The sequence below is a fragment of the Sciurus carolinensis genome, chromosome 6 (genome assembly GCF_902686445.1).
Source record: "Sciurus carolinensis chromosome 6, mSciCar1.2, whole genome shotgun sequence".
In the NCBI taxonomy this organism is placed as follows: domain Eukaryota; kingdom Metazoa; phylum Chordata; class Mammalia; order Rodentia; family Sciuridae; genus Sciurus; species Sciurus carolinensis.
Genome location: NC_062218.1, coordinates 130093548 through 130110180, shown reverse-complemented (window position 1 = coordinate 130110180; position 16633 = coordinate 130093548). Strand labels below are relative to the sequence as shown.

Genomic DNA, 16633 nt, shown 5'->3' with positions numbered 1-16633 from the left:
CAAAACCTAGTAGAAGTTCATATTAGAGAAGATGGAAGCTTGAACTAAGTAACAGTGGAGGAGTGAACGGAATGGACAGAGGTAAATAGATTCAAGAGGTGCATAGAAAGTAAAATTGCCAAGGTTTGGCCATCAAAACAGGAGATGAAGGAAAATAAGAAGTCAAGGATGGTGCCCAGATGTAATCTTAAGCTATTGGTAGATCACTAGATTTTGTCAACTTGAGCTTAAAAGACCTATGAGACAGCCTAGAGAAACTGAAGAGGCAGTTGAATATACAGATCTGGAGGCCAAAGGATAGAGAAAAAAAGAAATCTGTGTTCTCGTTATATTAGGTTGAACCACATGAAGTCACTATTTTTGTAGTTTAGAAACTATTGGTAATGTCATTTGTTTTAGCCTAATAGATGGTAATTAGAAGTCAGGGAATAAATGAAATCCCTTATAGAGGTTTTGTTTTATTTCATTTGGGGGTTTGGGTTTTTTTTGTTTGTTTGTTTTTATGGTTTGTTTTTGGTGTTTGCTTTTGTTTTGGTACAAGGGATTGACCAGAGGCCCCCTGCCATCCAGCCATTCCCCCAGCCCTTTTTAAAATTTTTATGTTAAAACAGGGTCTCGCTAAGTTGTTGAGGCTACTCTCAAAATTATAATCCTCCCAGCCTCCCACCCAAGTGACTAGAATTATGGGCATGTACCACCATGCCCAGCTCTTTACAGAGTTTAGAGAGAAAAGAACTGAGAATCTACGGTTGAGCCCTTTGGAAGTTCTGACTACAACATGGAGGAACCTTGAAGACATTATGCTAAGTGAAATAAACCAGTCACAATAGGATAAATACTTCTGATTTCACTTAAGTAAGGCATCTAGAGCAATCAGACTCATAGGAACAAAAGTATATAGAATGGTGGGAGCAAGTGGTAGGGGGCAGGGGAAAGTAGAGAATTGTTTAATAGGTATAGAGCTTCACTTTCACAAGACTAAAGAGTTTTAGAGATTACTTATACAACAGCATGAGTGTGCTTGACACTACTGAACTGTACACTTAAAAATGGTTTAGATCACCAAGTGCGGTGGTACATATCTATAATCCCAGCTACTTGAAAAGCCGAGATAGGAGGATTATAAGTTTGAAAACAGCCTGGGCAACTTAGTGAGATCCTGTCTCAAAATAAAAAGGGCTAGGTTGTAGCTTAGTGGTAGAGGACTTGCCTAGCATGCATTAGGCCCCAAGTTCAATTCCCAACACTGCAAAAAATAATAATAAAAGGACTGGGTTGTAGCTCAGTTGGGAAGTGTGTGCTTGTTCGCACTCATGGGACTTCAAGTTCAATCATAATAATAAAGTAGAAAATGAGAGAAAGAAAAAAAAAGATGGAGAATAGAGCCCTTTAGGATGCCAGTATTAAGTGGTAGGTCCACCAGGATATAGCACAGCTGGGGATGTAGCTCAATACAGAGTACTTGCCTAGTATGCACAAGGCCGAGGGTTTCATCCCCAGTGCTGGGGGGAGAAGAAAAATGGAAAAAGAAGCCAGGCACAGTGGCATACACATGTAATCCCAGTGGCTTAGGAGGCTGAGGCAGGCGAATCTCAAGTTCAAAGCCAGGCTCAGCAAAAGCAAGGCACTAAGCAACTCAGTGAGACCCTGTCTCAAAATACAAAATAGGGCTGGGGATGTGGATGTGGCTCAGTGGTTGAGTGCCCCTAAGTTCAATCCCCCATACGCCCCACAAAAAAAAAAAAAAAAAAAAAAAAAGATGGAAAAAGATGCTGAGAAGGAACAACCAGAGGAGAAAATTTAAATGTCAAAAGCCAAAGTCTGGGAGAATTTGAAGAAAGGAGCAATTGCCAGTTCTGTCAGATATGAGGAGGCCTAATAAGCATTCTTTTTGTCCATTAAATTAATTACATGGGGGGGAGGGGGGAGAGGGGAAGGAAAGATAATAGAAAGAGACAAACATCATTATCCTATGTACATGTGTGATTACACAAATGGTGTGACTCTACATCATTTACAACCAGAGAAATGAAAAGTTGTAACCCATTTGTGTACAATGAATCAAAAAATAAAAATAAAAGATAAATAAATTAAGATACATGGAAGCCACTACTGGCCTCAGAAAGACTATTCACGTGCCTTTGTATGTAATGGGGTAGGTTACAAAGTGATTGAAAGACAAGGAAATGGAGAAACAAGTATAGAAAAGTATAGACAGCTCTTTAAAGAGGCATGTCGGACTGGGGCTGTAGCTAAGTGGCAGTGTACTTGCCTAGCATGTATGAGGCACTGGATTTGATCCTTAGCACCACATTAAAAAAGATAAATAAAATTAAGGCATACTGTCCATCTACAACTACAAAAAAAAAAAAGAAGAAGAAAGTATATCAGTAAAAGGGAGGAGAAAATAAAAGTAACAGTAGAGAAGGAAGGAGGATGGAAGAGTTACATCAACTTGAGACAAGTGACATTCTTCTGCTATAGGCTTTTTTAAATAAACCATATGTTTAAAAATCAGTTCTATAGCCGGGCATGGTGGTACATGCCTCTAATCCCAGCAGCTCAGGAGGCTGAGGCAGAAGGATCACAAGTTCAAAGCCAGCCTCAGCAATTTAACAAGGCCCTAAGCAACTTAACCAGACCCTGTCTCAAAATAAAAAATAAAAAGTGCTGGGGATATAGTTCAGTGGGTTAAGAGCCCCTGGGTTCAATCACTGATACCAAAAAAAAAAAAAAAAATTGACTCTAGCAACTTAGGCTTCATAAAATCATACAGGTAAACCAGAATACTGGACATATAAAATATGCAGCTGGAAATTAATTTAATGTATATACTAGACAAATCTTTTTTAGAAGTTCTAATAAATTCTACGGTTGCCCCAAATGATAATTTGAATGTAACTTACAGATAAGCAAATAGTATGTTGAAATCTTGTTGCTCCAAGGGGTCATAGGAGAGAGTGTTCAGAGACCTATGATGTAAAGGTAAAAATAGGAGCTTCACAGTCATACCAGAGGGCAAGTTCTGCTCTGACTCCATAAACCCCTAAACCTTGAGAGTGCTTCCTGCTCTGAAAAATGGAGATAACTATCTCACTTGCAGGATATATAAATCCAAAGACTTAAATACACAAGTTTCTGGTATGGTGTCTGATGCTTAATAGAGGAATAGTGGGCTTTGTGAACTGAGATTGTAGCTAAATGGTAGAGAGCACTTGCCTAGTATGCTTCAGTCCCTAGGTTCCATTCCTGGCTCTGGAAATAAAAGAAAGAAAACAGAGTGGGCTTTGTAATCTGTGTACCAGTGTCTCTTAACTGTTGGTGGTTGTCAACACCACACCAGTCCCAGGTCCCACTCCTGACCTTGAGGAAAGAGTGGTTCTGCTAGTCTGCTAATCCCTTATGTTGTCTTTTCCCTAATGGTGGTGAAACATGACACTGACTATAAAGGACCTTGAATTCTGGTTGCAGTTGTGTTCTCCTTGTATACTTTAAAGGAATATATCTTCCAGGTAATACCTGAAGATATAGGAAACAAATGTAACTAGGAACATTGGTTAACTACTAGAGTAAAGGAGATTGTCAGTGTTCTCAAGAGCTTCAGCTGCCATGGAATGCTGTTTAAAAGATACCCTCTCGGGATGGAGTTGTGGCTCAAGTGGAGCACTTGCCTAGCACATGTGAGGCATTGGGTTGGATCCTCAGCATCACATAAAAAAAAATCAATAAATATTATAAAGGTATTGTGTCCATCTACAACAACGACGAATTTTTTTAAATAAAGACATTGTGGGCTGGGGAGATAGCTCAGCTGGTAGAGTGCTTGCCTTGCAAGCACAAGGCCCTGAGTTCGATCCCCAGTACTGCAAAAAAAAAAGGTATTGTGTTCATCTACAACTTAAAAAAAAAAAAAAATCAAGATATCCTCTGCCTCTCCCTTTTTGCCAGCATGATTCCCAGAGCCCATAAGAGTAAAACAGTAACAATGGCAAAAGCATACAATTAGGCGTGGCATGGTGGCACACACCTGTAATCCCAGTGACTCAGAAGGCTGAGACAGGAGGATCACAAGTCCAAGGCCAGCCTTAGCAACTTAATGAGACCCTGTCTCAAAATAAAAAATAAAAAGAACTGGGGATATAGCTCAGTGGCAAAGCATACCCGGGTTCAATCCCCAGTACCCCTGCCCCTCCCCACCAAAAAAATCACATTTATTGAACACTTACTATGTGCCAGATGCTTTTATTTAAATCATCATAATAACCTCATATAGTTGGTACTAATATCAAACCCATCAGGAACTTGAGTCTTAGAAAAACCCCTCTTTTTATACATGAGGAAAACAAATCTCAGATTAGGTAACTGGGCTGTGTTCCCACTCCAAAACTGAGACTTCAAGGTGGCAGATGGTGTCAGAGCCACAAGGGGCCTTCAAGGTTTGTGTCCAGCTGCTTGTCTTACACAGTTAGCACCTGACATTCTAGAATCAGTAAACCTTTGTAATCAACCAAACCTACGTTTGCCACTTAACTAGCTCTGTGCTCCTAAACATGTGACTCTGCCTCACAATGACGGTTATGCCAGGCATGGTGACACACACCTCTAATCCTGGTGACTTGGGAGGCTGTGGTAGGAGGATTACAGGTTCAAGGCTACCTCTGTGACTTAGTGAAACTTTAAGCAACTTAGTGAGACCTGTCTCAAAAAAAAAAAAAAAAAAAAAATTAAAAGGTAATTTTAAAGTGGTAAAGCTCCTGGATTCAATAAATTAATTAATAAAATAAATAAATTCATAAAATTAATTCATAAAATAAATAAATAAAATAAGTTATAATTCTCACAGGATCATTATGCAGAGCAAACATTATATAAAACGTATGCCTATGTCAGTCATTTGGTAAATAGAAGCTATTTTATTCTAAATACTAGGATTACGAATTGTGGTGTAATTGGTTTGCAGTTGGGAAAAGCTAAGCATTAGAGAAGGGAGATTTAGCCAAATCACATAAAGATAGAACCGGAGTCAAGTCTCATATCTTGACTTCTCACTCACCACGAGGCCATATAGCAGAAGGCCACTCTTGTCACTGAAGCAACCCTGATAGTGAGGGTGTCTGTGCACCCCAAGGTAGACAGATGGGTGTTCATAACAGACATGCTCATTAATTACTGTTATTGCAAGCCTGAGGAGAGTGGCACCTTCCTGGAGGTCCACCAGTGAAGGGCCCACTTAATGAGGCCACTTAGCCCAATCGAGGTAGGAAAGATAGTTAACACCAAATGTCACCTCTTTGTTCTATCATTCTTTTATTTACTCAACAGTTTAGGCAGGCTTTTTACTGGAACTGGCAACACAGGAAAACAAGGTTCCCAATCCTAGAAGCACATGAACACCCAGTGTGCCTCCTCAGCACTGAGGCCTCTGGGCTTCTCATCTTGGCCACTCCGCCCACCCCCAACCCAGAAGGGCATTTGCACTCCCTCTGAAAAGCAGCAGTCTCCCAATTGTTTCTTATTGGATAACTAAATATCTTGATTTTGATGTGTGTTTCAGCTGGGAAGGGCTATCCCTGCAAGACGTGTAAGATAGTGCTGAACTCCATAGAACAGTACCAAGCTCACGTCAGCGCTTCAAACACAAGAACCAGTGAGTAACCATCTTTGAAATTCAAGGGTCTGCAGCAGGGGCTCAAGCTTTCTGTGTCAGAACAAAGCCAGGTAGTACCAAGTTTAAGTGGAGCCCTGGTAATCTCTTCTTAGTCAACAGAAGATAAATCAGTTAACAGGAAAAAATGTCTCCTCTCTTGATTTTTTCTTCCATCAACTTCTCTCTGGTCTTTGGACCAGCTGAGCTGAAGGATTTAGTGGAGAAGCATAGATGATTTCCTTTGTGATACCCTAAGAGTACCCTTTCCTGATCTGTAGCAATCTGACTAGGGAAGTGTGGGAGTTTTTTTCCCACTGGTCTGAAGACTCCCGTCTTTACTGACATCAGTTCTGCAACAGGAGCTCCCTCTACAGGTTATTACCAGATAGGACTAGATTCTTTCACTAGGTAATCAAGTATTATTGAATACTCATATGGTTGCCAAGAGAGACCCCAATACCTGTTCTCACAACTTTACATTCTGATGGGAGGAGACAAACTAAGCAAGTGAACAACCAATAAAATTGTGGTAAGTGGGGCTAGGGGTGTAGTGGTAGAATATTTGCCTAGCAAATGTAAGGTTCTAGGTTCTGTCCCCAGGACACCCACCCCGCCAAAAAAAAAAATTGTGATAAGTGTGTTGAAAGGAACAGGTGAACATAGAGTGATGATATTCTTGAAAGTGACTAGCATTCATTGAACCCTGTTCTATTGCAGGCCACATGCAAATCAAATTCTCTCAGGTTATCCTCACAACCTTGGGAGGAAGGGGTTATTACTCTGACTTTATAGTTATAGGCAACCAATATTCAAAGTTATATGATGGGTCAAGGCCTTGATTCAAAATAAAGCCTGTCTGATTCACATTGGATGCTGAAGGGAGGTCATGGCACCATGTGATATGAAGAGGATAGGTCCTAAGCCAGGAGCACCACTGTGCTTCCATCCCTCCCTCTCTGAAGGGAAATGTATACTGTAAACAATGTGCTACAACATAGCCTTCTCAAATGGGTATCATAATCCCTATTTTATGTAAGAGGAAATTGAGTGCCAGGCCAGAAAATCTGCTGAAATGATTGCTTTGACTTTGGTGTTGATTCTGCATTTCTCATTGAGCCAAATGAACTAAAGGTGGAAGGAATACAGAGTGTTGGAGTAAAAAATATCCTTGGTCTTCTCTACTCTGACTATAAATGAATCTTTAATTTGAAGAACTCTTTTTTTTAAGTGTATTTTAATTGTCAACAGACCTTTATTTTATTTATTTATTTATTTATATGTGGTGCTGAGAATTGAACCCAGGACCTCACACATGCCAGGCAAGTGCTCTACCACTGAGCCACAACCCCAGCCCCAAATTTGAAGAACTCTTGAGACTTAGGTACAGGCTTGAGACAAGCCCCAGCATCCTAGCCTGGCATTCAGATAGTGTTTCAGCATATCTCCCTTGCAGTTTGGCTAGTGGTAGTTTCAGTAGAGCCAGCCAGAGGCCTGTCCTGGAGCTACTCACACTTGAAAATGCTAGTTTTATTCATAGTCTGTTCCTAAACTTCCCAGCGGTGTGACCTTGGACAAGCCAGTAAACCTCTCAGCCTCTATTTCTTCTGTAAGTTTAAAGCTCCAATTTGTTGAACAAATCAACACTTCAATCCCTTTAAATTCTCAACAGCTCAAAAGTAGGACGTCCCCTTCTTTTTTTTTTTTTTCTTTTTGCGCTGCTGGGGATTGAACCCAGGGCCTTATGCTTACAAAGCAAGCACTCTACCAGCTGAGCTATGTCCCCAGCCCCCAGCCCCTTCTTTTACAACCAAAGGAAGCCAAATATCATTTACCTTAAGTGACTTGCCCAGTTACTTAGAATTAGAACAAGGATTCATACTCATTTAACTGTAAACCCCATTCATTTTGCTCTGCCACTACCAAGTGGAACTCATTAGCCTTGCCTTACTGTCTGGATGAGGATTAGAAACATGTGAAGTGCTAGTGCCAATAAGGTTTATCAATTAAAGGTAGACTTTGATTCATTCAACAAATATTTACTAGGCACCTATTATGTGCTGGGCTCTGTTTTGGAGACTGGGGGTACAATAGGCACCAGGACCAATGTTGTCCGTGATACTTTGGTTCCTCCTTCTAGAGATAGAAACAATCTTAAACAAATCCATAAACAAGGGAGGCAATATCAAGTGGTACTATGTGCCTACAGAATGGGTTAAAGAGTCATAGGAAGATCACTTTCGATTGACTACATGGGAAAAATGGTGTGGAATGAAGTTGGTGAGATAAGGATCCAAGCCAGGTAGGGCCCCTGTAGGCAGAGTGAGTGGTTTGGTGTCATGGAAAGGTATGGGCTGCAGTCCAGGACCTACCACTTAAAAACTTACTTTGGGCCAGCCCTTTAAATTTTCTGAACTTTAGTTTCCTTGTGTGTAAAAATGGGGATTCAGAATTACCACGAAAATGAAATAGGACAATGGGAAGTGGGCACCATCCATCCTGCCCAGCCTGCAGTAGACCTCAGTAGAGGAAAGCTGCCTTGGTTACTACTCCCGGGTACTAGAAGAGCCATCCTAACATTAAAATAAAGGACTTGGCTCCTCATTAAAAGCATGCCACACACTGACCCTGTGATTTGTGGTTCTCATTTCAGGTCACCGAAAACAATGGTATCACCCTTGGGCCAGATTCCAGTACAAAGGCAACCCACTCAGAAAGACTCAAGCACCTTAGAAGACTAGAGTTTCTGTCCAGTACCACACATTGGACCAGCCATGAGCCAGCTTCCTGTGACTGTGGTCAGCCCCTGGCTCCCTCTTCCTCCTTTCTTACAGTAGGAGAATAAGTAGCCCTGAGGCAGAATTGGGCCACAGATGGCCTCTGATACGTCCAGGAGACCCATACCTGCTCCTCCCTTAGGTATAGGCCCTATAGGTCATGATGGGGTAGCAGACGTCTTGAGATGACTTGGGTAGTAGTTTGGAGGATGACTTTCGCCTTCCTCAACCCTGCTGGGCCATGTGTCCTGTGGCCCCAGCACCTGCCTTTTCTCTGACGTCAGCTTGGGATCAGTTCCTACAGCTAAAAAAACAGAGCTCATCCCTCAGCTCCAGACATTTCCTATAGTCTTCATGCAGATTTGCCTGGGTAGGAACAGTAGGTGGAAGTGGATGCCACATGGGAGCTTAGGGCTGATGTGGCACTCCCCCTGTCTCCAAAATTTGCATGCTCTCTTGAGCCTTTGACCAGATGCTGGCCAATTATACAGGTTTCTGCCAAGTGTGACATCTCCTTCCTGGAGTACTGACACAGTCCCGGCAGGGCCTTGCTATCCCTCCTGCCCATCTCCACAATTCCTGAATGGTGCTAAGGATCTGTAGCAGCTGAGGACAGGCTGAAACCAGAGGAGGCCTCAGTGCCCAGTGAGATCATGGAAAGCTCCAATGGGGACCTTCACCTCCTATCCAAGGTCCTCCAACCCAGGATCATGTGGGAAAGTTCCCACCGCCACCTTCCTTGAGGATTCTGTGCCCTGAAAGACAAACTGCCTCATGCCAGCCAGCTTATAAGTTCACTGCTGCCCTGCAGCACTGTGAAGCCTATTTCCCCTATATAGCGGACCATCCCACACCAGGCAGCCGTGGTGCTATATTCTTCCCTCCTTATCCACAGGGAGATCCTTGAGTACCAGGGAGTCATAGGGGCCCCAGGAAAAGAAATGGGGAGCTAATGCAGGTTCTACAGGGAGGAAACAGATTTTCCCAGGCCTCAAAGCCAGATTTCTCTAACTCTGCTGTGTTTTGTGTCATGGGACTTCACTAGGAGTGCATTTTTTTCTTGTAGCTTTCAAACAAGAATTCCAGGAAGTGTTACCATCTGAGGCCCCTCTTCACTGGGTTAAAGAAGCCTCCAGCTGCTTTTGTGGGCCCCTCCCTCACTCCCTATTCCCTCAGCTATGAAATGCCTTTGCGTATTGTGTGTGTGTGTGTGTGTGTGTGTGTGTGTGTATGTGTATGCTTATGCTTATGCTCTCTTGGTCACTGAATTATTCAAATAAAGCATTTCTTCTTTGAGCCAGAGTACAGCTTAATAGACCTGGGGTTTAGGGACATATTGCTGTTGGCTCTAGTATATCTGTCTTTTTTTTTTTTTTTTTTTTTTGGAGGGGTGGATAGGTACTGCAGTTTGAACCCAGAGGCCCTTTATATCCCAGCCCATTTCTTATCTTTTGAGACAGATTCTCCCTGAGTCACTTAAGGCCCTGCTAAATTGCTGAGGCTGGCTTTGAACTTGTGATCCTTCTGCCTCAGAGTCACTGGGATTACAGGTGTGAGCCACTGCACCTGACTAGGGTGTCTTAACCCCTCTCCCAACACACTCAGACCCCCAGGATCCTCAATGCTAATCTTAGAATTGGGACAGAGACAGATATTCAGATTACTTGGCAACCCACTAAAAAGTCTCCCACATGCCCCAAATTCCTTCTACTCATCTATCTCCCCTTCACATTGACTTCCTGAAGGTCTTTGGAAGATTTCAGCTGGAGATCTTCTCTGCGCTTGAAAGGATTCTGGGTGTGATGTGCAGAGCAGAAAAAGAGGCCAGTGTGGAGGCTTTGTCCAGTAGGACTCTCTCTAGGTTAATCCCTTCAGATCTGGTCATCTCTACTTTGCTCCTGGTCAGAGTGCAATTTCATGAAGTGTTGGTTGAGTGAGTGAATGAGAGTATATAAAGAGAGATGACCTTTTCTTGCTTAGATCTTACCCAGTGATAGGTTTGTTCCATTGGGACTTATAGGTCTGGTGGTTCTTGAAAGGATTGTTTCTATCCAGAGATGTGGGAAGAGAGGAAGAGTGAAAGTGTCGTGGCCTCAGGAACCCTTTGTCCAACCTTTGTTGCAGACAGCCAGAACCAAGCACCCCCAGCTCCCGTTATTCACTCAGCAAAAAGACCCTAGGCACCTGCTTCTGGCCACCTGTGAAAGACTCTATATGTCCCCAGGGTAGTTGCTCAACTGTCAGCTTCCCAAACTCAGACTACCTCAGCAGTGTCCCCCTACAGTTCTGTGTGTATGTGTGTTTTATTGGGGATTGAATCCAGGGTCTTGCACATGCTAGACAAGAACTCTACCACTGAGCTACATCCTCATTCCCTCCCCATAACTCTTCTACACTGCCCAGTATGTCAGAACCAACCCCAGTTACAGGGCAGGAAGTGAAGGGCAAAGGGATGGAATGGACTGCCCTAACCCTATAGGACCTGCAGAACTTCCTTTTCTGAATTCAGGAATCCCTGCCAACTATGTGACCAGCATTGGTGTGGGGACACTAGAGGTGAACTCTTTCTTACCCTTGGGGAGCTCATACACTGTTAAAGAGCATTATGGCAGTGAGTTACAAGATTGTACCAGGTATTGTGGTAACACCCAAGGATATAGAAAATAACTCAGCAAAGAGTATGAAAAAGCTGGAGAAGTTAGGAAACTAGCATTTGATCTGTATAACTACTTCTTTTGTGTGCGGAGGGGTAGGAGGTTCCAGAAATTGAACCCAGGGGTGTTTAACCACTGAATTGCATCCTCATGGGGCCTTACTAAGTTGCTGAGGCTGGCTTTGAACTCGTGATCCTCCTGCCTCAGCCTCCTGAGCCTCTGGGATTACAAGTGTGTGCCACCACAACCATAACTACTTCTGGAGTTAGATAATAATATTCCATTTAGAGAAGGAACAAGTCTCAAAGAGCTATAGTGATTTGCCAAAATCTTACCTCTAAGAAGTAACTAAATGGGGAGTAGAGTCTGGTTCTCTAGACTCCTAGTTCAGAACCCTTTCCATATGAAAATCAGAGTCCTTCCCACATGATCCCTGGCAGTGCCATGGTCTCAGAGCAAGCAGCCATTCATGGCAAGAGCAGCAGCAACATCCACAAAACAAATCAAACAAGGCTCAGTGTTTATTTTACATTCCAAGGCTCCTTTATACTGCCCAGAATTTATCCAATATTCAGTGTGGAATAACTAAGAAAATCAAATCAAAGTGGTTAGCTAAAAAAGAATTTATTGGTTCACCTAATGAAAACTCCATTCACAATGATAGCTAGATCCAAGTTCTAACAGTGCACACCTTTTACTAGGGATTGAACCCAGGGGCGCTTAACCACTGAGCCACATCTTCAGCCCTTTTTAATATTTGATTTAGAGACAGGGTCTCGCTGAGTTACTTTGTGTCTCACTAAGTTGCTGAGACTGGCTTTGAACTTGCAGTCCTGCCTCATCCTCCCAAGTCGCTGGGATTACATGCTTGCGCCACCATGCCAGGCTAATAGTGCACCCTTTCATCGGGAATATCATTTTGTTCTGTGCAGCCTCTTTCTCAGGCAGACTGTTTCCAAGACTTGACAAAATGGACATTGGGCACTCCAGGTTTATATCCTGATATATCAGTAACAACAGTGGAAAAATCATCTTTAGTAATTCCAACTAGTGAACTCATTAGATAGCATGGTCCTGTTCCCATTCCTGAACTAGTCACTGTGGCCAGGAGAATGAGTGCTCTGATTTGGGTCCATATATCTAAAGCCTGAGGAGTCAGCTGCATCAATCAACACATTAAGAAAGAGGAAGAGATGTGATCCTAGAAGGAAAATTGTAGGGCTATTACCAGGTTAAAGGGCAAAAAATAATGTTCTCCACTAGACCCAGGAATTGTTTTTATTTAATAACGTTCCCTCCCCCACCTTCAGCTTTGGGATGCAACATCTGTTTAGTAATGTACACCAGTTTTTAGAATGATGAGTCCTTACATATATGTTGGCATCTGGGTAGTTACCTTCCAGGTCAAGATATAGAATGTCAGCCTGGGGTGTATCTCACTGGTAGAACACTCGCCTAATATGCCCAAGAACCTAGGTTCAGTCCCAGCCTTCAAAACAAGAAAAGATATGGAACATTGCCAGCCCTCCAGAAGTTTTCCTTATTCCTCTAATTAGTCATTGTTCCTTAGAAATAACTGTTATTTTGATTTTTATCACTATATCGCTCTTGAGTTTTATAAAATAGAATTATATATCCTGTTTTGCACAGTAACATATCTGAGACTCATCCATGTTACTGTATCAGAAATTCATTTTTTATGCTATGTAATAATCCACTATTTGAATCTACTATAGTTTAGCCTTTTTACTGTTGATGGACAGTATGATCATTTCCTGTTTGCAGCTACTACAAATAAAGCTGCCATGAAAAATTCTGTACATGTTATTTGGTACACATATGCACTCGTGTTCTCAGGAGTAAAATCATAGAGTAGGTTTGTCTTTTTTTTTTTTTTTAATATATTTTTGTTTTTTTAGTTGTAGGTGGACACAATACCTTTATTTTATTTTTATGTGGTGCTGAGGATCGAACCCAGGGCCTCACACATGCTAGGCAAGCGCTCTACCACTGAGCCACAACCCAGCCCCCTAGGTTTGTCTTTTGTTATTTGTTTTTGTTTTGGGAGCTTTTTGTTTTGGTTTGGTTTTGAAGACTTTTGATTTTTGTATTTTTGCACGTCTAGATACTGCCAAATAGTTTTTTGAAGTGGTTCTACCAACTTAACATTCTCACCAGCAGCAATTCCACATTCTTGTCAGCATTGGGTACTTGGTCTTCTTGATTTTAGCCATTCTGATGATACCCAGGAAGTTGAACCTAGGGGTCCTGACTTCAAATCAGTGGTCCTCCTATTCTCAACACCCCTAATATCAGGTTTGAATTCTCTAGTCTTGGATGGTGTCAAATATGAGTGAGCAGTACCCATAATACAGCCGACAGACATCAGAGAGAGCTCTTGCCCATGTCCTAGAAGCCAAGGACGGTCTCACAGGAAAGCATCAGCCCTGAAAGCAGTCTAGTGCAAAGGCAAATTCAGGCTGTGGAACCAGGCAGCCAGGTTTAGAGCCCAGCTCCACCCTTCCAGAGTTGTGTATGATCTGGGTTAGTTAACCTCCACTTCAGGGTTGAAACATTAGTACCTGTGGATTATTGTAAGAATTAAAGAGTTAGGTATGAGCCACATATGGTGGCATGCACCTGTAATCCCAGTGACTTGAGAAGCTGAGGCAAAGAATCACAAGTTTAAGGCCAGCCTCAGCAACTTAATGCAAGACCCTGTCTCAAAATAAAAAGGGCTGGGGATATAACTTAATGGTAGAGTATCCCTCAGGTAAATCCCCAGAGCCACCAAAAAAAAAAAAATTTTTTTTTCAAATAAAATAACAATGAAGAAAAAAAAATAACAATGAAAAAAATAATTGTAGCACCTGGCATGTGGCAAATACCATAAAACTGATGACTAATGTCATTTTAATTTTGACCTGAGGTAAGCCCTGGGCACCCAGAGGAAATGAGGCCACAAGAAGATGGCATCTCTCATGGCCCCCTGAATTAGGATTCAGAGATTTGTGATAAATGCCAGAAAAATAATTCAATCTAACTGAGGAAAACTTGGAAAAGGCAACATATTAACCAGAGGGAAGGACTTTCTGTTTGTTTTTGGTATTTTTTGTGGTATTGGGGATCAAACCCAGAGGGACTTTACCCCCGAGCTACATCAAGAGCCTTTATATTTTTGAGACAGGGTCTCACTAAGTTGCCAGCCCAGCCTGGAACTTGAGATTCTTCTCCCTCAGATTCCCAAATTGCTGGGATTACAGGCATGTGTCATCATGCCCACCAAAGTTCTTCCTTGGACTCTAAAGTCACCTTCCATAACTGAAGAACCCCAGGCTCTGCAGTCAATGACACTGAGAAGAAGATACTGAATCATGTGTAAAACATAATCAAGATGGTATAGCTCAGTAATAGAGCGTTTTGCCTAGCATAAGTGAAGCCCTGAGTTCAATTCCCAGAATCCCCCACTGGAAAAAAAAAAAAAAAAAAAGCCAGTTGCAGTGGTCATGCCTATAATCCCAGCAGCTCAAGAGGCTGAGGCTGAGTCAGGAGGATCACAAGTTCAAAGTCAGCTTCAGCAACTTAGTGAGGTCCTAAGCAACTTAGTGAGACCTTGTCTCTAAATAAAGTGTAAAAAAGGGCTAAGCACTCCTGGGTTCAATCCCTGGAACCAAAAAAAAAAAAAAAAAAAGAAAGAAAGCTGGGGATGTGGGTCAGTGGTTAAGCGCCCTGGGTTCAAACTCTGGTACCAAAATAAGATGGATTAGAGGGTAGCCAGCCCAGAGCTAGACACAAAGCTAACATTTGGGCTTTAATAACCCTCCTAGTGCAGACATATACCTGTACATGTACCCATATAGCAACCATGAAGGATGACATAAGAGACATTGGTCTGGGATTCAGAGGCCCTCATTGTTGGTTTGAGCACCACCACCAGCTTCATGTGAGACCTGATTATAGAATCACTATAAAAAGGAAACTGGAAGAAATCACAGTTCCTAGCTGGAGTCCTAAAGTAGTGAGGGACAGGGATTCTTCCCAAAGCAGATAAAGTATATGAAGGAGAACCCCTTCCCTGATAACAACCCCCACCAGATGAACTGTTCTCCCACTGCCCCAAACCACGCAGTCACTACCGTTGAACACACTAGGAAAAAATCACCACCTCCATCCACCTAACAACCTCATTTACTCTGCCTTGTTTCAATTCCAGCATTACAGAGAAAAAACACATCCATTTTCTGACATTCCCCAGTTCACTCTCCATACATGGTGCTTCATCAGTCTAGCAATGTCAACCACTTCTTAAATGGGCCAACTCTATAGCACAATGATTCCAGTGACCACTAGGTGCAGAATATTCCTTTGCCACAGGGCAAGGTGGACCTGTCTTAGGATCTGGAGGTTTGATTTAATGCCAAAGAGAATAAGAAGACTCTTTTTGAGCCTCTATATTTGATATTTCATTTAACCCTCAAGATAAGTGGAAACTCTTGATTTCACAGGAAGATGCTGGAGACAAAGTCTTGGCAAAACTTATGCAACTAAGTAGCCTTGGAGACATTTGACCCCAAGCTCCTAATTCTTTCTTAAGTGTCTGCTATCTCTACTTTCCAAGGATGCCTTGCCCTTCCCTTAGGGCATTTTCCTCCAGAGAACATCTTTCTCCAAGGGCTTTAATTTAGTCACCTGCCTGGGAGCAACCTGATATCTAGCCTGTTCAGCATCTTTTATTCTTTTCCTTTGAGGCACATCTCTGCTCCATTCTTCTTTCCTTTCATTTGTTTGTTTGCAGTGCTAAAGAGTAAATCCAGGGCCAGACATGGTATCACAGGTCTGTAATTCCAGTGATTTGGGAGGCTGAGGCAGGAGGATCATAATTTCAAGGCCAGCACCAGCAACTGAGCAAGGTTCTAAGCAATTTAGTGAGACCCTGTCTCAAAAAAATAAAAGACTGAGGGACTGGGGAGATAGCTCAGTTGGTAGAGTGCTTGCCTCGCAACCACAAGGATTGTGGTTCAATCCCCAGCACCACAAAAAAAAATAAATAAATAAATAAAATAAATAAAAGACTGGGGATGTAACTCAGTGGTAAAGCATCCCCTGAGTTCAATCCCCAGTACCAAAAGAAAGAGAGAGTAAACCCAGGGCCTTGTTCGTTCTAGACAAACACTTAGACACCAAACTAAATTCTCAGCCCCTCTGTTCTATTCTTAGGTTGGAGGGATTAATCCCACTCCCTGATTCCAGAAGGTGAGCTTGAATCCCAGTCTGGGCAATCAGAATAAGAAGTTTGGAGCTGTTAGGGCTATCCTTGCCACAATCTGAGAATTAAGCAAACAGAGGAATAAGCTGAGAAATGAGAATAGACTAATTTGTGATGAGTATCTGGATCCAACCATGTCTGAAGCTAATATCCCCAGAACTTTTCAGTTATGACTTACTTAAATGAGTTTGAGTTGGATTTCATTGACTTCCAATCAAGAGTTTTGTCTAGGGGATAGAGACATAAGTCAGTGGTAGACACTTGCCTAGCATACAGGAGGCCCCTGAGTTCC

At 42.3% G+C, this 16633-nt stretch overlaps 1 protein-coding gene across 1 annotated transcript in view; it reads left to right on the top strand.

Moving 5' to 3' along the window:
- Positions 1-9717, top strand: part of Znf346 (zinc finger protein 346) — a 50798-nt gene extending 41081 nt beyond the window's left edge. Inside the window, 3 exon segments of the mRNA XM_047555255.1 lie at positions 5555-5626; positions 5629-5647; positions 8298-9717. Of these exon segments, the coding sequence (XP_047411211.1) occupies positions 5555-5626; positions 5629-5647; positions 8298-8385 (179 nt within the window). The 3' untranslated portion in view covers positions 8386-9717.
- Positions 9718-16633: the final 6916 nt, after the last annotated feature.